The 16471-nt window shown below is 41.7% G+C and overlaps 1 protein-coding gene across 1 annotated transcript in view; it reads right to left on the bottom strand.

Annotated features, from left to right (window-relative positions):
• The window catches only part of LOC138248537 (lysosomal proton-coupled steroid conjugate and bile acid symporter SLC46A3-like), a 195554-nt gene that overhangs the window by 51104 nt on the left and 127979 nt on the right, over window positions 1–16471 (bottom strand). Inside the window, exon 6 of the mRNA XM_069202201.1 lies at window positions 3537–3693. Coding sequence (XP_069058302.1) covers window positions 3537–3693 — 157 coding nt within the window. The remainder of the gene's footprint in view (window positions 1–3536; window positions 3694–16471) is intronic.

Consider the following 16471-nt stretch of genomic DNA (forward strand, 5'->3'; position numbering starts at 1 on the left):
TCTGATCTAAGTTCTGTTTGTGTGTTTGGCTGCCCGCTAAGTGTTACCTCACCTGTGACCTGTCAGTCATTAACCTTCAGGCCTGGGTCTCCTAGCCTGCCTGACCACATACCTATGTGCTGAAGTTGACAGAGTTCACGACGGGGGAATTTAACAGGGGTGATGTGACTTTGTTCGTGTATACGAATGTATTGTTCATGTATATAAATGTCTTGTTGTCGTGCACATCGTCATTGATCAATCTAATATCAAGAACCTCACTCCACCACACTGCACATCCAATTCTACTGTGCACCATTCTCCACTACACAACTCCACTCTACACCACTCCACTCTAACCCCATCACACTCCACACTATTCCACTGTATGCCACTACACTCAATCACACTCCACTCTATGCCACTAAATTCCAAGTTATTTCACTCTACACCACTACACTGTATGGTAAACCACTCGTAACCACTTGACTTTATGGCACTCCACTCTATGCCACTAAAGTCTACACTATTTCACTCTACCCCACTCGATTCTACGAGACTCCACTCTATGCTACTTTACTGTATGCTATTACACTGTATGCAACTACCCTCTATAACACTACACTCTATGCTATTCCACTCTATGACACTTCATTCTATGATACTCCTCTCTACGCCCCTCCACTCTATGCCATTCGACTCTATCCAACTCTACTGTACTTTATTCCACTCTCTGCCACTCCCTTCTATGCCACTCTACTGTTCGCCAATCCACAATAAACGATTCCACTCTACTATGGTTTTTCAGTGTATGCTACTGCACTGTAAGCCACTACATGCTACTCCACTCTCGCTATGCCACTCTACTGCATTTTACTCTACAACACTCACTCTATGCTATTCCACTATATGACACTCCACTCTACTATACTCTACGCCACTCCACTCTACTCCAGTGTATGCCTCTCCACTGTATACCAATCCACTCTACGCTATTTTACTATATGGCACGGCATCGTACACTACTACACTCTGCGCCTTTAGTTTATGCTACTCCACTGTAGGCCCCTCTACTCTACGCCAATCTACTGTACATTATTTCACTGTATTGCACTCCACTGTACACCACTCTAGTTTACAACACTACACCCCACTTCACTCAACGTGATTGTATTGTATGCCACCTCACTCTATGCCACTAGATTCTATGCTATTCCACTGTATGCCACTTCACTCACCGGCACTCCACTCTAGACCACTTCATTACCGGCTATTCCACTGTACGCCACTCGCCTCTACCCTATTTAATTGTATGCCACTCCACTCTACCCTTATCCTCTCCTTTCTAAGTCACTACAGTCAACACTATTCCACTCTACACCACTCCACTCAAGTGTATTCCACTCCACTCTATGCCACTAAACCCTGCACTATTCCACTATACAACACTGTACTCTATGCCACCCCACTAAATGCGTTTACACTGAATGTCACTACAATCTATCCCACTGCAGTCTACCCTACTCCAGTCTACGCTATTCCACTTTACGGTACTGCACTCTACACCACTCCACTCTTCAACACTCCAGTCTGCACAACTCCAATGTGCAGCATTTCACTACACTACTCCACTGCATGCTATTCCACTCTACACCACTCCACTGTATGCATCTACACTTAACGGTATTCCACTCCACATCATTTAATTCCACTCCACTCTGCGCTACTCCACTATATGACGCTCCAATCTATGGCACTCCTCTCTACGCCACTAAACTCTATGCCACTCCACATTATTAGATTGTAGGCAAATACACTCTATGCTAATGCAGTCTACGCCACTCCAGTCTATGCTATTCCACTGTGCGACACTCCACTCTACCCCACTTTATGGTACCCTATTCGACAGAAAGCAACTCTACTGTATGCCTCTCCACTCTATGCCACTCCAACGTACACCACTCCACTGTACCTCACTCCACTGTGCATCACTCCATGCCACTCCACAATACACCACTCCACTGGACACCATTGCACCATACACTATTCTGCTCTACGCCATTCCAGTCTATGCCACTCCACTGTACACCACTATAATCTATGCTACTCCACTATACGCTATTCCACTGTACAGGACTCCAGTATACACAACCACTCCACTCAAAGCTATTACACTGAACACCATTCCACTGTGCGCAACTCCACTGTATCCTATTCCACTGTACACCACACCACTTTACGTCACTGCTGTGTACGCTACTACCCTTTACACTATTCCACTGTACACTATTACACTTTACTTCACTTGCTCTATGCCACTCCTCTCTATGCCTCTACTCTATGCCATTCCATGCCACTCTACTATACCATATTTCAATCTATGCCACTCCAATCTACACTACTTGCCTGTATGCATTTAACTGTACGCCACTCCACTTTACCACACTCCACAACATTATGACACTGCCCTCCACTCTACTCGACAACATAAAACTGTACACATTAAAATACATTTTTATTAAAATAAGAAAAACATTCAAATTCAATAACATAACCAAAGATGAAACATTTATTACAGTTAGGATTATTTTGTGTATTTATTCTGTACTTAAATATAATAATAATTTATGCACCACCATCAAATTTCTTTAACTTGTGCACCTCCAATAAACGGTGCAATGATCTCAGTAGCCACATTACTCCAAGGATCGCCAAACTGTAATAAAAATGGACTCATTCACTTCAATCTAACTAGACTAGAAATACAAGACTGATCAACTTTTGGACAGAAAAGTTGCATAATGCAACAGAAAAAATAGGCACGATCAACAGCCTCTGTCTTCCAGCCAAACATTCAAAAGATTAACTATTATTTTGTACATTTAAGAGATTAACTATTCTTTTTTCCTAGCAACATCTCAAGATATGACTGTCTTTATATGCATATTCCTCATAGAGCACAATCCATGACCCACTTAAAATGTTAAATGATACAATTTTAAGTTTGAGTCTAATACTTTTTAAAATATTTATATGTCCATCAAAGTCCCAATAAAGGCTCCTGTGTGTCTCTATGAAGAAACACATTAGATGCAATTTTTCTCTTTGAGCAAAGACTTCTATGATTCTAAGTAGGATCGAATAAGGGATTGATCAGATTCAGAAACTAAGAAAAGAAGTCGGTGAGCCATGACAGATGTAGGCTTCCCGCCCATCTGACCCAAACAGATCTGATAACATTATTCTGTATAATGCGTTTATGCTTTTCCAATGTATATATATATAAACATAGCAATTGTTTATAATAATACAGCACAAATAATGACGATGAAATAAAATAAAACAGAGAAATTGAATGAAAATCAGATGCACTTGTTTCCATCTGAAAAACACTGATACATCAATGGAAAGATATTAGTTTGAAATAAACTTACCACGTTTACCACAAATTCATGGTCTTCACAGTCAATTGAGCAACTGTGACTGCAAACAATGTTCACACATATTGACAGCAAAGGTTTCACACAAATCGACAGCAGAGGTTTCAGCGTACTTACCACACAAGGCTCAGTGGAATGAGAATAAGTCCAGCTGACAAGAAGAAACTAAATCCTGGAAGCCATAGAACTGTAGCTGCATAAACACTACTAAACACAACACCTGCAACGGTTCCTGTTAAACTCTCCAAGCAGGCAATGCACGCAAATAGAGCTCCTATTAAAAAAACACAAATACGTTCATATTAAAAATACTTAATGAAGGCATTTTACGTTTTTACTGTTGACCCTTTGAGCCCATGATGTAGGGTCTAGCTTTCAGGGCAAATAATTCAATTCAGATTGTTAATTTTGCATATCTTTCTGTGCAAAAGAATCAGACACTTTCTAAGATGTAAATCATTTACATTGTCTTTGCTGACTATTTCATGAAGCTTGCAAGAAATGCCTCAACCAAGATTTAACCAGAAACCATTTCAAAATGTACAAGTACATATTTCACCTAACAAGCAAAAAAAATACCAAACAACATTATTTGCCTAGAAACACAAATATGATTCATATTCCCCATAACGATTTAAGAAATGTTGTACACTTCAGAAAAAAGAAAAAAAAAAACCTGTAAATTGTGTTGCTTAATATATTACTATATTAAAATGTGTGAAAATATCCATTTGTTCCCTCCAACAGTTGCCTGGAACAGATTTCTAACTCTCCACAGCTACATAGAGAATGTCAGTGCCATAATTGGTGGCAGCTGACATAGCTGGGATTTTTCACTGAGGAGACTTCCATCCCGAAAATGGGAGCAACTGTGGATACCCTCTTCGGACAAAAACTTTGTTTGGCAGTTCAACCATGCACAAGGAACATGACAAAATTGCTGTCACTAAATGTTGACAGTGGAGTGTAGCTGCGAAAGGGCTTATATTGTCATTCCTTACATAACAATTTTCCCTGACATGCTGGGAGACTTGTCCTAGCATGAAAAGGGCACTTTGTAGTTCCATGCCCACCATGAATTTCATGGTCATTGTAAGGAAATGGCTCCCTGTTGCAGTTAACCCCCACTTTTTGCCGGATACTGATGCTGACTTGACTGAGAAGTGTGCTGGGACCCTGCTAACCAGGCCCCAGCACCAGTGTTCTTTCACCTAAAATGTACCATTGTTTCCACAATTGGCACACCCCTGGCACACAGTTAAGTCCCTTGTAAAAGGTACCAGTAGTACCAAGGGCCCTGTTACCCGGGAAGGTCCCTAAGGGCTGCAGCATATGTTGTGCCACCCTAAGGGACCCCTCACCTAACACATGCACACTGCCATTGTAGATTGTGTGTGTTGGTGGGGAGAAAAAGGCAAAGTCGACATGCAAACCCCCTCAGGATGCCATGCCCACAAAATACTGCCTGTGGCATAGGTAAGTCCCCCCTCTAGCAGACCTTACAGCCCTAAGCCAGGGTGCACTATACCACAGGTAAGGGCATGGCTGCATGAGCAATATGTCCCTACAGTGTCTAAGTCTATTATTAGACATTGTAAGTACAGTGTGGCCATATTAAGTATATGGCCTGGGAGTTTGTCAAAACGAACTCCACAGCTCCATAATGGCTACACTGAATACTGGAATGTTTGGTATCAAACTTCTCAGAATAATAAACCCACACTGATGCCAGTGTTGGATTTATTAAAAAATGCACACAGAGGGCATCTTAGCCTGCTGCTGAGAGATGATTTCTGACCCCCTGGGGTGAGGGCATTTGTGCACTCTGAGGCCAGAAACAAAGCCTGCTCTGGGTGGAGGTGCTTCAAACCTCCCCCTGCAGGAACTGTAACACCTATCAGTGAGCCTCAAAGGCTCAGGCTTCGTGTTACAATGCCCCAGGGCACTCCAGCTAGTGGAGATGCCCGCTCCTTGGACACAGCCCCCACTTCCGGCAGTAAATCCAGGGGAGATAATGAGAAAAACAGGGAGGAGTCACTCACCAGTCAGGCCAGCCCCTAAGGTGTCCTGAGCTGAGGTGAGCCCTGCCTTTAGAAATCCTCCATCTTGATTTTGGAGGATTCCCCCAATAGGGATGTGCCCCCTCCCCTCAGGGAGGAGGCACAAAGAGGGTGTACCCACCCTCAAGGACAGTAGCCATTGGCTACTCCCCTCCCAAACCTAAACACACCCCTAAATTCTGTATTTAGGGGCTCCACAGATCCCAGGAAATCAGATTCCTGCAACCTGAAGAAATAAGAAGGACTGCTGACCTACAAGCCTGCAGAGAAGGAGGAAGACGACAACTGATTTGGCCCCAGCCCTACCGGCCTGTCTCCAACTTCAAAAACCTGCTCCAGCGACGCATCCAACAGGGACCAGCGACCTCTGAAGCCTCAGAGGACTGCCCTGGACTAAAGGACCAAGAAACTCCTGTGAACAGCGGCCCTGTTCAAAACCAGTTACTTCTTTGCAACAAAGAAGCAACTTCCAAAGACTTCACGTTTCCTGCCGGAAGCGTGAGACTCGACACTCTGCACCCGACGCCCCCGGCTCCACCTGCAGAAAACTAACACGTCAGGGAGGACTCCCCAGCGACTGCAAGCCTGTGAGTGAACAGAGACGACCCCCCTGAGTCCCCAAAGCAACACCTGCAGAGAGAATCCAGGGGCTCCCCCTGACCGCGACTGCCTGTAACAAGGGACCCCGACGTCTGGAACCAACACTGCACCCGCAGCCCCCAGGACCTGAAGGAACCGAACTTTGACGCAGGAGTGACCCCCAGGCAACCCTCTGTCTTACCCAGGTGGTGGCTGTCCTGAGAAGCCCCCCTCCCCCCTGTGCCTGCCTGCACCGCTAGAGTGACCCCGGGTCCCTCCATTGAAACCTATACAAAACCAGACGCCTGCTTTGCACACTGCACCCTGCTGCCCCTGTGCTGCTGAGGGTGTGTTTTGTGTGCCTACTTGTGTCCTCCCCAGTGCTCTACAAAACCCCCTGGTCTGCCCCCCCCCCCGAGGAAGCAGGTACTTACCTGCTGGCAGACTGAAACCGGAGCACCCCTGTTCTCCATAGGCGCCTATGTGTTTTGGGCACCTCTTTGACTTCTGCACCCGACCGGCCCTGAGCTGCGGGTGTGGTAACTTTGGGGTTGTCTTGAACCCCCAACGGTGGGCTGCCGATAACCCAGGACTGAGACTTGTAAGTGTTTTACTTACCTACAAATCTAACTTTTACTTACCTCCCCCAGGAACTGTTGATTTTTGCACTGTGTCCACTTTGAAAATAGCTTATTGCCATTTTTACAAAGACTGTACATGATTTTGTTTTCATTCAAATTTCCTAAAGTATCTAAGTGAAGTACCTTACATTTAAAGTGTTTGATGTACATCTTGAACCTGTGGTTCTTAAAATAAACTAAGAAAATATATTTTTCAATATAAAAACCTATTGGCCTGGAATTGTCTTTGAGTGTGTGTTCCTCATTTATTGCCTGTGTGTGTACAACAAATGCTTAACACTACCCTCTGATAAGCCTACTGCTCGACCACAGTACCACAAAATAGAGCATTAGAATTATCTACTTCTGCCACTATCTTACCTCTAAGGGGAACCCTTGGACTCTGTGCACACAATTTTTTACTTTGAAATAGTATATACAGAGCCAACTTCCTACAGTCATCTTTCAGAGAGTAGGGCCACTTCCAGCAGTATATGAACTGCCAACATGACATTCCTGATAAGGAAGCTGGTGGAGACTCCTCCATTTGAATGCTGCATGCCACTGTCCTTTTAATAGGCAGGAGAATGGTGAGGATGTTGAAAACAACTTCTGTCATCTTATGTCCTCTTACCACCAGCCCTCGCCTCCCAAAAATAAGATCTTTAGTGTACAAAATAAGAAAGAAATCCATCAAAAGCAACCATACCATTACTCTTGCTGTATCAAATAAATGAACTGGCTCCACCAAGGATTCAGCAGCATAGAATACAGCAAAAAATTGTCCTAAAAAACAACTGATCCATAGACAATGCATCCATTCCTTCCCTCCAGGACCAAGCGCCTTGCTCATGTAACACAAGACAGATAGTATTTGGAATCAAAGTGAGTAGTGGATTTGTCTGCACAATAACTTCCATCCCTGTAATGTCCAAAACTTGAGTTTAAAGGTAATGCTGAACAAGGTGCCACCACTGGCCCAAATAATAAACCAAGACACCATGTAGAAGATTATTTTGTCACTCCCAAATTCTATCATGAAATTTTGAGGCGATGTTAGTTTAACCCACAAATCAGTCTCATTAGGTCTTTTTCCCCAACATGCTTATGATTGCTTAACTTGTAAACATAAATCTGTATATTATACCCTGTCCTTTTTCACTCATGTAAATTGGATGTGCAAAAAAAATACCTCAATATAATTACCATGTTCTAGACTAAGGGCCTGATTTAGAGTTTGGCAGAGGGAGTTACTCCGTCACAAACGTGACAGCTATCCCATTATAGCCTATGGAGATCGTAAGATGGTGGATGGCTTATCCGTCACATTTGTGAGGGAGTAACCCATCCACCAAACTCTAAATCAGACCCTATTTTGTTAATTGCATGTGATGTGCAAGATTTTGATTTTGGTTTATATCATCTTCTAAAGCGCACAAATGCCAGAGGTGTCTTGGCGCTATGTGACCACCCTGGCTGAAATCATAACCTACCCAGATAGACAATATTACAGAACAATGTTTGAAGCCTGAGAAGAACCAAGTCTTGAGAAGACTTCTAAAGGAAGGGGCAGCTCCGTATAAAGCTGTGAGGGGAAGGCAAAGGGCCTTAAATCTGACTTGATGCTTTTATAGGCACCCAATGTTGCTCTAGTAGACTCCCCGAAATTTACTGGAACTTGTGAATTTTCTTCAGAAATCTTGCTGCCGCGTTTTGAAGACACTGCAATTTTTGCAAAAAGCACTGATGAATGGCACCAAGGCTGCTTCTACCTCTTTTTGCACATCAAAGGGTATGTACAGGAAGATCTTCCTGATCTTATGCAATAAAAAGAAACATGATAAGGTGAGTTTATTCACTTGGGAATTAAATGACAGGCAGGAATCAAAGATTTCTCATCACTAGATACTCTAGTAGGGAGGGAACCCAATCCTTGAGGCCACCCAGATTGGTCCCAAGATGGTGATTTTTTTCCAAAGAACAAAACCTTGGTCTTTGCTGAATTAAGTATTAGACTGTTGTTGTTCATCCATTACCCTATAGCGCTTGTACAACTATTAAAGCAGTGGGCCGTCTCTTCCGCATTATTCGAAATAGGCACAATAAGCTAAGTGTTGTCGGCATATGCTACTGGGGCGAAGCCAAAAGATTGAATTAGCTTTGTCAGGGGGGCAACGTAGATATTAAACAATGTAGGACTCAATGATGACCCTTGGGGCACCCCACATGGCAGCACAAAAGATTTAGAGACCAGCTTACCCAGAGCCACCGAATGGTTTCCTTGGGACAGAAAAGACTGAAACAACTGTACAGCTGAACCTCTAATACCAGCACCTACCAAAAGTGCAATCAGGGTCTCATGATTGACATTGTCGAAAGCTACTGATAGGCCTAACAAAGTCATAGCAACTTTTCCACCACTGTCCAAGATAAACCTTGCTTGGTCTGTAGCTACCACCAATGCAGACTCTGTACTGTAATTTGGCCTGAAGCCAAATTGAGCTTAGTCCAGCACATAATTGTCTTCGACAAATTAGGATAATGCTATATTCAGGTGTTTTTCCAGAACTTTAGTTAGGAATGGTAGTTGATAGATGGGGCGGTCATTTTTCACCACTTTGAGATCTAATGTAGGTTTTTTCAACAATGGAAGGATAAAAGATTTTTTCCATTCTAGCGTGCAGATTCCGGATTCTAGAATGGAATTAAAAAGCTGCATTAGGCAGGGTGCACCTGTTTAAACTTACTACAGCTTAATGGACATTAAACCTTTTTTGGAGGATGCTCTATGTTGTTCAATGAGCCCAAATGGTCCAACACGAACATCTGCAAAATACAATGCACTACATATTTCCTTACACCTAACCTAAACATACTAAAGTTTTTGAAGTCCAACATAAACATTATTCAATTGGACGTCTATTTCCATTGTGCTAAATGCAGACTAAAGTGCCATAGGGTGCTTAGAAAGAAATCTGTTCCTTAAAACACGTGGTCCCAAACAGGTTTATACATTCTCTTAACAGAAGCTTGAAATTTCATGCCTTTTGGTTTCCAGTGTTGCAAACAATTAACACTGGGGGCCCAATTCACAAAGACCGATTTTCACATTTGCAAATGTACTCATGTGTAAACCTACTACTGCACCTTGTAAATTTACACTTTTTTGCTCTTCAACATGACCAGGTGTAAATTTTCTACTAGACACAGTTTTGTCCCTACACCCCCAAAACTGAGTATAAAGCATGAACATGATTTACGATTATACAATAACTACTAGTAAGTTTTCATACACTGGTGAAAGTGTCCATCACCGGGGAAGAGATTTCCCTGTTGCAAAGTATTGACTCCTTAAAAAAGGACTACAAGTATACTAATTACTATTAAACTCAAACAGTAAAAAAAAAATAATGTTACAACATATTAACACAAACTAAAATGTTGAATAATTAAATATATTAATTCAATGTAGAATTATTTAAAATTTTTAAAAATCCTAACCTCACTATTATTTTTATATTCAATTACTGTTAGTGTAATTTAATTAAATTGCATTTGCTTAATCTATTCTAACTGTGATTTGTTTTATTAAATGCTGTAATTTTTATTTGTAAAGAAAAATTTAAATGTTAATGTAATTTATCAAAAAAACATTTAAAATGAATATACTTTTTATTACTGAAAATAAAGTTTGTGAATAGCAGTTTATAGTACGAGTAGTAAGATGCAGTGCTACCTAACATACTGCAAAGTGCTTGTTTTCCCTCTGTGTTTAGGTCGCTGGATGTGCCAAATCATCCCGGGACACAAACCAGTGGCCATGGTTACATTTTCCTAAAAACTATTCTGGAATTTCCATTGCATTGGTTTGAAAACTGATAGCACCCTAGTATTGAAGCCAGCTGATAAAGTAGGGATTTGTGCTTCAAACTAAAGGCCACTATCAGGCTGCAATTATGAAACAACTTTCCAATGTCGATCATTATTTGAAAATTACTTCAGATCCTAACAAAGCAACAAAAGATGGTTTTCTTTTTGACATCCGAGAGTAAAGAGGAGGAGCTCTTGACCCAGAATTAATGACTGTATCTCAACGGCAGGAACCCACATACACCTCTGATATATGCCTTACCTAAGGTGCACAAAAATATTGAATTTCCCCTAGGAAAATCGATTGTGTCTTGCTGGGGTTTCCAAAATGGAACCCATTGGTTAGTATATTATTTTTTTCATAAAAGTCTTAATCACACTTACCACTACCGTGATAGTAGAGACAGCATGAACTTTATCAATATATTTCAAAATCAGCCTTTTTTCCAATAGCATCCCCGTTGGTTATTATAGATTAAATACAAATATTCCCCAAAAGAAGGCTATAAAAGTTATCCAGAACATATTCAATATAAGAAGCAGACCAAATCAGGTCCCAATCTCTTATTGTTAACCTCCTGAATTTCATGAATGGTTAAACTCGAATTGTCAAGGTCTACAATTTACACTTCGATATGATAGGTCTGAAATCACCTTCCTACATTTAAAAAAAAAAATCAAAAACGGAAAATGGCCTACTATACAGCACTTTATTCAGAGAACTTACGGAAAGGAACGCATTATTATGCTATTCTTGTCATAATCCACGAGCCCTTAGGGACTCCTTTACATAAAGCCTATTTCTGAGAATTGACTGGTCAAACGCTCTCCCAAAAGGGTTTGGTACTGCCCCAAGGGAGACTACTGACACCCAATAAGAGAGGGAACAGAAATAAACATGCCTGTGCGACAACTTTCTCGCCTTTCTCAAACCAAGTAGCTAAGGGCCAGGAGTATCAAAGTCCCGGTTTGCATTTCTTAAATAGCAAATTTTAAGAAATCGCTATTTGAGAAATGGGATGTAAGAAAATAGCGAATCCCTAATAGAGATTTCCTAAATTCACATCACTATTAGGGAATTGCTATTAGGGAATGGGACTCCATTCATCCCTATGGGCATGAAGGCCCATAGGTGCGAATGATTTTGCATTTCAAAATTTGCAAATTCCCGTTAGGAATTAGCAAATTAGGTAAAGCAAATCCAAGGGGGCTGAGGGCCTAAGGCCCCCTTTGATGCACCCCCCCCCCAAAGAAATTGTGCACATGTAAAGAGCACATATGCCCTAGGGGCATGTGTGTGCTACATGCCACTTTTAAAAATGCATTTTCAATGCATTTTTAAAATTGCACATGGTTACCACCAAATTTGAATTTTTGTAATTGCATTTCCTAAATGCCCAGTTCACATTTAGGAAATGCATGATACATGTGCATTGAAAATCACAAATAGGATTTCCCTGTTCGCGATATCCTATTTAGGGAATCGCAATTTGTGATTCCCTATTCAAAGTCGCAATTTTAGGGAATCGCTAAAAATTGCAATTCCCTAAAAGTGCACTGCACTGCCTTTCATACATCGGGAAGGGCGATTTTGTGTATGCAAACAGTGGAATTTACCGATTTGCACCATTTCAAATGCAAAATCCTTTGATAAATCTGGCCCTAAATGTATTCAAATAAAACACCAAAGCATTAGGAACATGAATATAACTTTAAGGCAGTTTCCTAACTGTAACACACAAAATGTAGTTTATGCCATAGTGTGCCCTTGTGACTTGATACGCATTGGTTAAACCTCACAGAAATTAAAAAATCAGGATTTGCCAACACCGCAGCAGAATCAGAAGTAAGGTGAACACTGCTCCTGTAGTAGAATACCACATGAGTATAATCACGCAGAGGATAAGATCTGGTGGCAGGTCATCCCCTTCATTTCAGTACCAAACAGAGGTAGTGGCATCACTCCCTTATTGAATAAAGAGGAACTTAAATGGATACTACGTCTGGATACAATGCATTCTGTCTTGAACCAAATGGAAGGCTGGGCATAACTACTGTTACTACTGGAGGTAAATTTCCTAAAGGACTTCAGAATCTGATAAATGACATGCACTTGATTTTTGTGTCTCTCTGCATATAAGTCGCAGATGCATTGATTCGGCGAAGAAATACCTTCTTACCAGTGGGAAAATGTCAATACTCATTCATATCTGGTTGAATTTATTGAGCGATACATTGTTTTAATTACAAAAATACTTCCTTTACTAAACCTTTCCAATGTGGTTTCTACGGCAGGACACTTGTGGCCATTTGTCAACATCCACTTTTCTTTAAATAGGTCCGTGCAGCATGGCATCCACCGGACGCTTGGAAGTTAGTTTGCTTTCTTATTTGGCCCCCCGGGGCCTATGAGCCCCACCCATATTTGGAACATCCCTGATGGTTCGCTCCCTTTTCAATTTCTTGCAGAAAAGAGCCTTCTGCTAAATGGTTCTACCTGGTTTAGAACACGCCGCAATACTACTTACTCAGCTTTCAGTCAATCCAGTGGCAGCTATCAGCATAATCTTACTCCTTAAGGGACATATGACTAATTTCTCCCCTTGGCACCTTCCCTTCTATTTATCAAACCTGTCCCTCATGCTTACATTGTTTAGGTTACAATTTGAGAGACGTTGGCTTCCAGCTGCATACCCCTCCTCCCCCACACGCTTACTGTTACGGTGGAGGAGGTTTTGATAAGTCCAATTGATGTATGCAATCACACTCCTTGTGTGCTTTTGACTCAATTATGTAAAATCTAAAACTGTAAACTTCGCACTTGTATAGCGCACTACTCACTCGTTAGGGTCTCAAGGCGCTGTACACATACCGCTGTGGAACCCCTCCTGGCTTTTCCCTATGAGGTGCCCACTCCTGGGAAACCCTCAGGGTGAAGCCAGGCATCAAAGCGCTGTCAGGGCCGTTGTGGAGATTAAGCAAGCTACTGCCCAGAGTTACAAAGTGGGACACATTAATTAGATTAGGCACCGACGCGAGAATGAAAATGTCACTTACCCAGTGTACATCTGTTCGTGGCATTAGTCGCTGCAGATTCACATGTTTGGCACAGTCCGCTGCCTGGTGTTGGGCTCGGAGTATTACAAGTTGTTTTTCTTCGAAGAAGTCTTTTTTGGTCACGGGACCGAAGGACTCCTCCCTCTTCGGCTCCATTGCGCATGGGCGTCGACTCCATCTTAGATTGTTTTCCCCGCAGAGGGTGAGGATGGAGTTGTTTGCTATAAATAGTGCCCATGCAATGGAGTGAATATGTATGTACGTTAAGAGTTTATAATAATTATTTACAAATGTACAAATGTTTAAGATTTAGGATCTACTTCTAAACGGCTACAGGCTTCCCGGGGAGGCGGGAGGGTACATGTGAATCTGCAGCGACTAATGCCACGAACAGATGTACACTGGGTAAGTGACATTTTCAGTTCGATGGCATATGTTGCTGCAGATACACATGTTTGGCATAGACTATAAAGCAGTTACCTCCCCTAAAAGCGGTGGTTTAGCCTGTAGGAGTTGAAGTAGTTTGGAATAATGTTCTTAGTACAGCTTGGCCCACTGTAGCTTGTTGTGCATTTAGTACGTCTACACAGTAGTGTTTAGTAAACGTATGAGGCGTAGACCAGGTTGCAGCCTTACATATTTCGCTCATAGGAATGTTTCCTAGAAAGGCCATTGTAGCACCTTTCTTTCTGGTTGAGTGTGCCTTTGGTGTAATAGGCAATTCTCTTTTGGCTTTAAGATAGCATGTTTGAATACATCTGACTATCCATCTAGCAATGCCTTGTTTAGAGATTGGATTTCCTATGTGTGGTTTTTGAAAAGCTATGAACAGTTGTTTTGTTTTCCTGATTAGCTTTGTTCTGTCAATGTAGTACATTAGTGCTCTTTTGATGTCTAATGTATGTAGTGCCCTTTCAGCCACGGAATTTGGTTGTGGGAAGAACACTGGCAATTCTACTGTTTGATTTAAATGGAATGGTGAGATTACTTTTGGCAGAAATTTTGGATTTGTTCTTAGAACTATTTTATTTTTGTGTATTTGAATAAATGGTTCTTGTATGGTAAATGCCTGTATTTCACTTACTCTTCTGAGGGATGTGATTGCAATGAGAAATGCGACTTTCCAGGTTAGATATTGCATTTCACAGGAATGCATGGGTTCGAAAGGTGGACCCATGAGTCTTGTTAAGACGATGTTAAGGTTCCATGAAGGAACTGGTGGTGTTCTTGGTGGTATAATTCTTTTTAGCCCTTCCATGAATGCTTTAATAACTGGTATTCTAAATAGAGACGATGAATGAGTAGTTTGTAGGTAAGCAGATATTGCTGCGAGGTGTATTTTTATAGATGAAAAAGCGAGATTCGCTTTTTGCAAATGTAGTAAGTATCCTACTATGTCCTTTGTAGAGGCATGTAATGGTTGTATTTGATTGGTATGGCAGTAGTAAACAAATCTTTTCCACTTAGATGCATAGCAGTGTCTAGTGGAAGATTTTCTCACTTGTTTTATGACCTCCATGCATTCTTGTGTGAGGTCTAAGTGTCCGAATTCTAGGATTTCAGGAGCCAAATTGCCAGATTCAATGATGCTGGGTTTGGATGCCTGATCTGTTGTTTGTGTTGTGTTAACAGATCTGGTCTGTTGGGTAGTTTGACATGCGGTACTAGTGAAAGGTCTAGTAGAGTTGTATACCAAGGTTGTCTTGCCCATGTGGGTGCTATCAGTATGAGTTTGAGTTGGTTTTGACTCAACTTGTTTACTAGATATGGAAGGAGAGGGAGAGGGGGAAAAGCGTATGCAAATATCCCTGACCAACTCATCCATAGAGCATTGCCTTGTGATTCGCGGTGTGGGTACCTGGATGCGAAGTTTTGGCATTTTGAGTTTTCTTTTGTTGCGAACAAATCTATCTGGGGTGTTCCCCAAATTTGAAAGTACTTGTTCAGAACTTGGGGGTGAATTTCCCATTCGTGGACTTGTTGGTGGTCTCGCGAAAGGTTGTCTGCTAGTTGGTTTTGTATTCCTGGAATAAATTGTGCTATTAGGCGAATGTTGTTGTGAATCGCCCACTGCCATATTTTTTGTGTTAGGAGGCACAATTGTGTTGAGTGTGTTCCTCCTTGTTTGTTTAAATAATACATTGTTGTCATGTTGTCTGTTTTGACAAGAATGTATTTGTGTGTTATTATGGGTTGAAAGGCTTTTAACGCTAGAAATACTGCTAACAGTTCTAGGTAATTGATATGAAATTTTGTTTGGTGTATATCCCATTGTCCTTGAATGCTGTGGTGATTGAGGTGTGCTCCCCACCCTGTCATGGAAGCATCTGTTGTTATAACGTATTGAGGCACTGGGTCCTGAAATGTCCGCCCTTTGTTTAAATTTTTGCTGTTCCACCATAGAAGCGAGAGGTATGTTTGGCGGTCTACCAACACCAGGTCTTGAAGTTGACCCTGTGACTGTGACCATTGTGATGCTAGGCACTGTTGTAAGGGTCGCATGTGTAGTCTTGCGTTTGGGACAATGGCTATGCATGATGACATCATGCCTAGAAGTTTTAGCACAAATTTTGCTTGTATCTTTTGGTTTGGAAGCATAGCACTCATTACCTTGTGGAATGCCTGCACTCTTTGTGGACTTGGAGTGGCAATTCCCTTTGATGTGTTGATGGTTGCTCCTAGATATTGTTGTGTCTGACACGGTTCTAGGTGTGATTTTGTATAGTTGATGGAAAACCCCAGTTTGTGAAGGGTTTGTATGACATATGTGGTGTCGTTTGCGCATTTTTTTACTGTGTTGGTCTTGATTAGCCAATCGTCTAGGTAAGGGAACACATGTATCTGTTGTCTCCTGATGTGTGCTGCT

This window comes from Pleurodeles waltl, chromosome 8, assembly GCF_031143425.1.
Source record: "Pleurodeles waltl isolate 20211129_DDA chromosome 8, aPleWal1.hap1.20221129, whole genome shotgun sequence".
Classification (NCBI taxonomy): Eukaryota; Metazoa; Chordata; class Amphibia; order Caudata; family Salamandridae; genus Pleurodeles; species Pleurodeles waltl.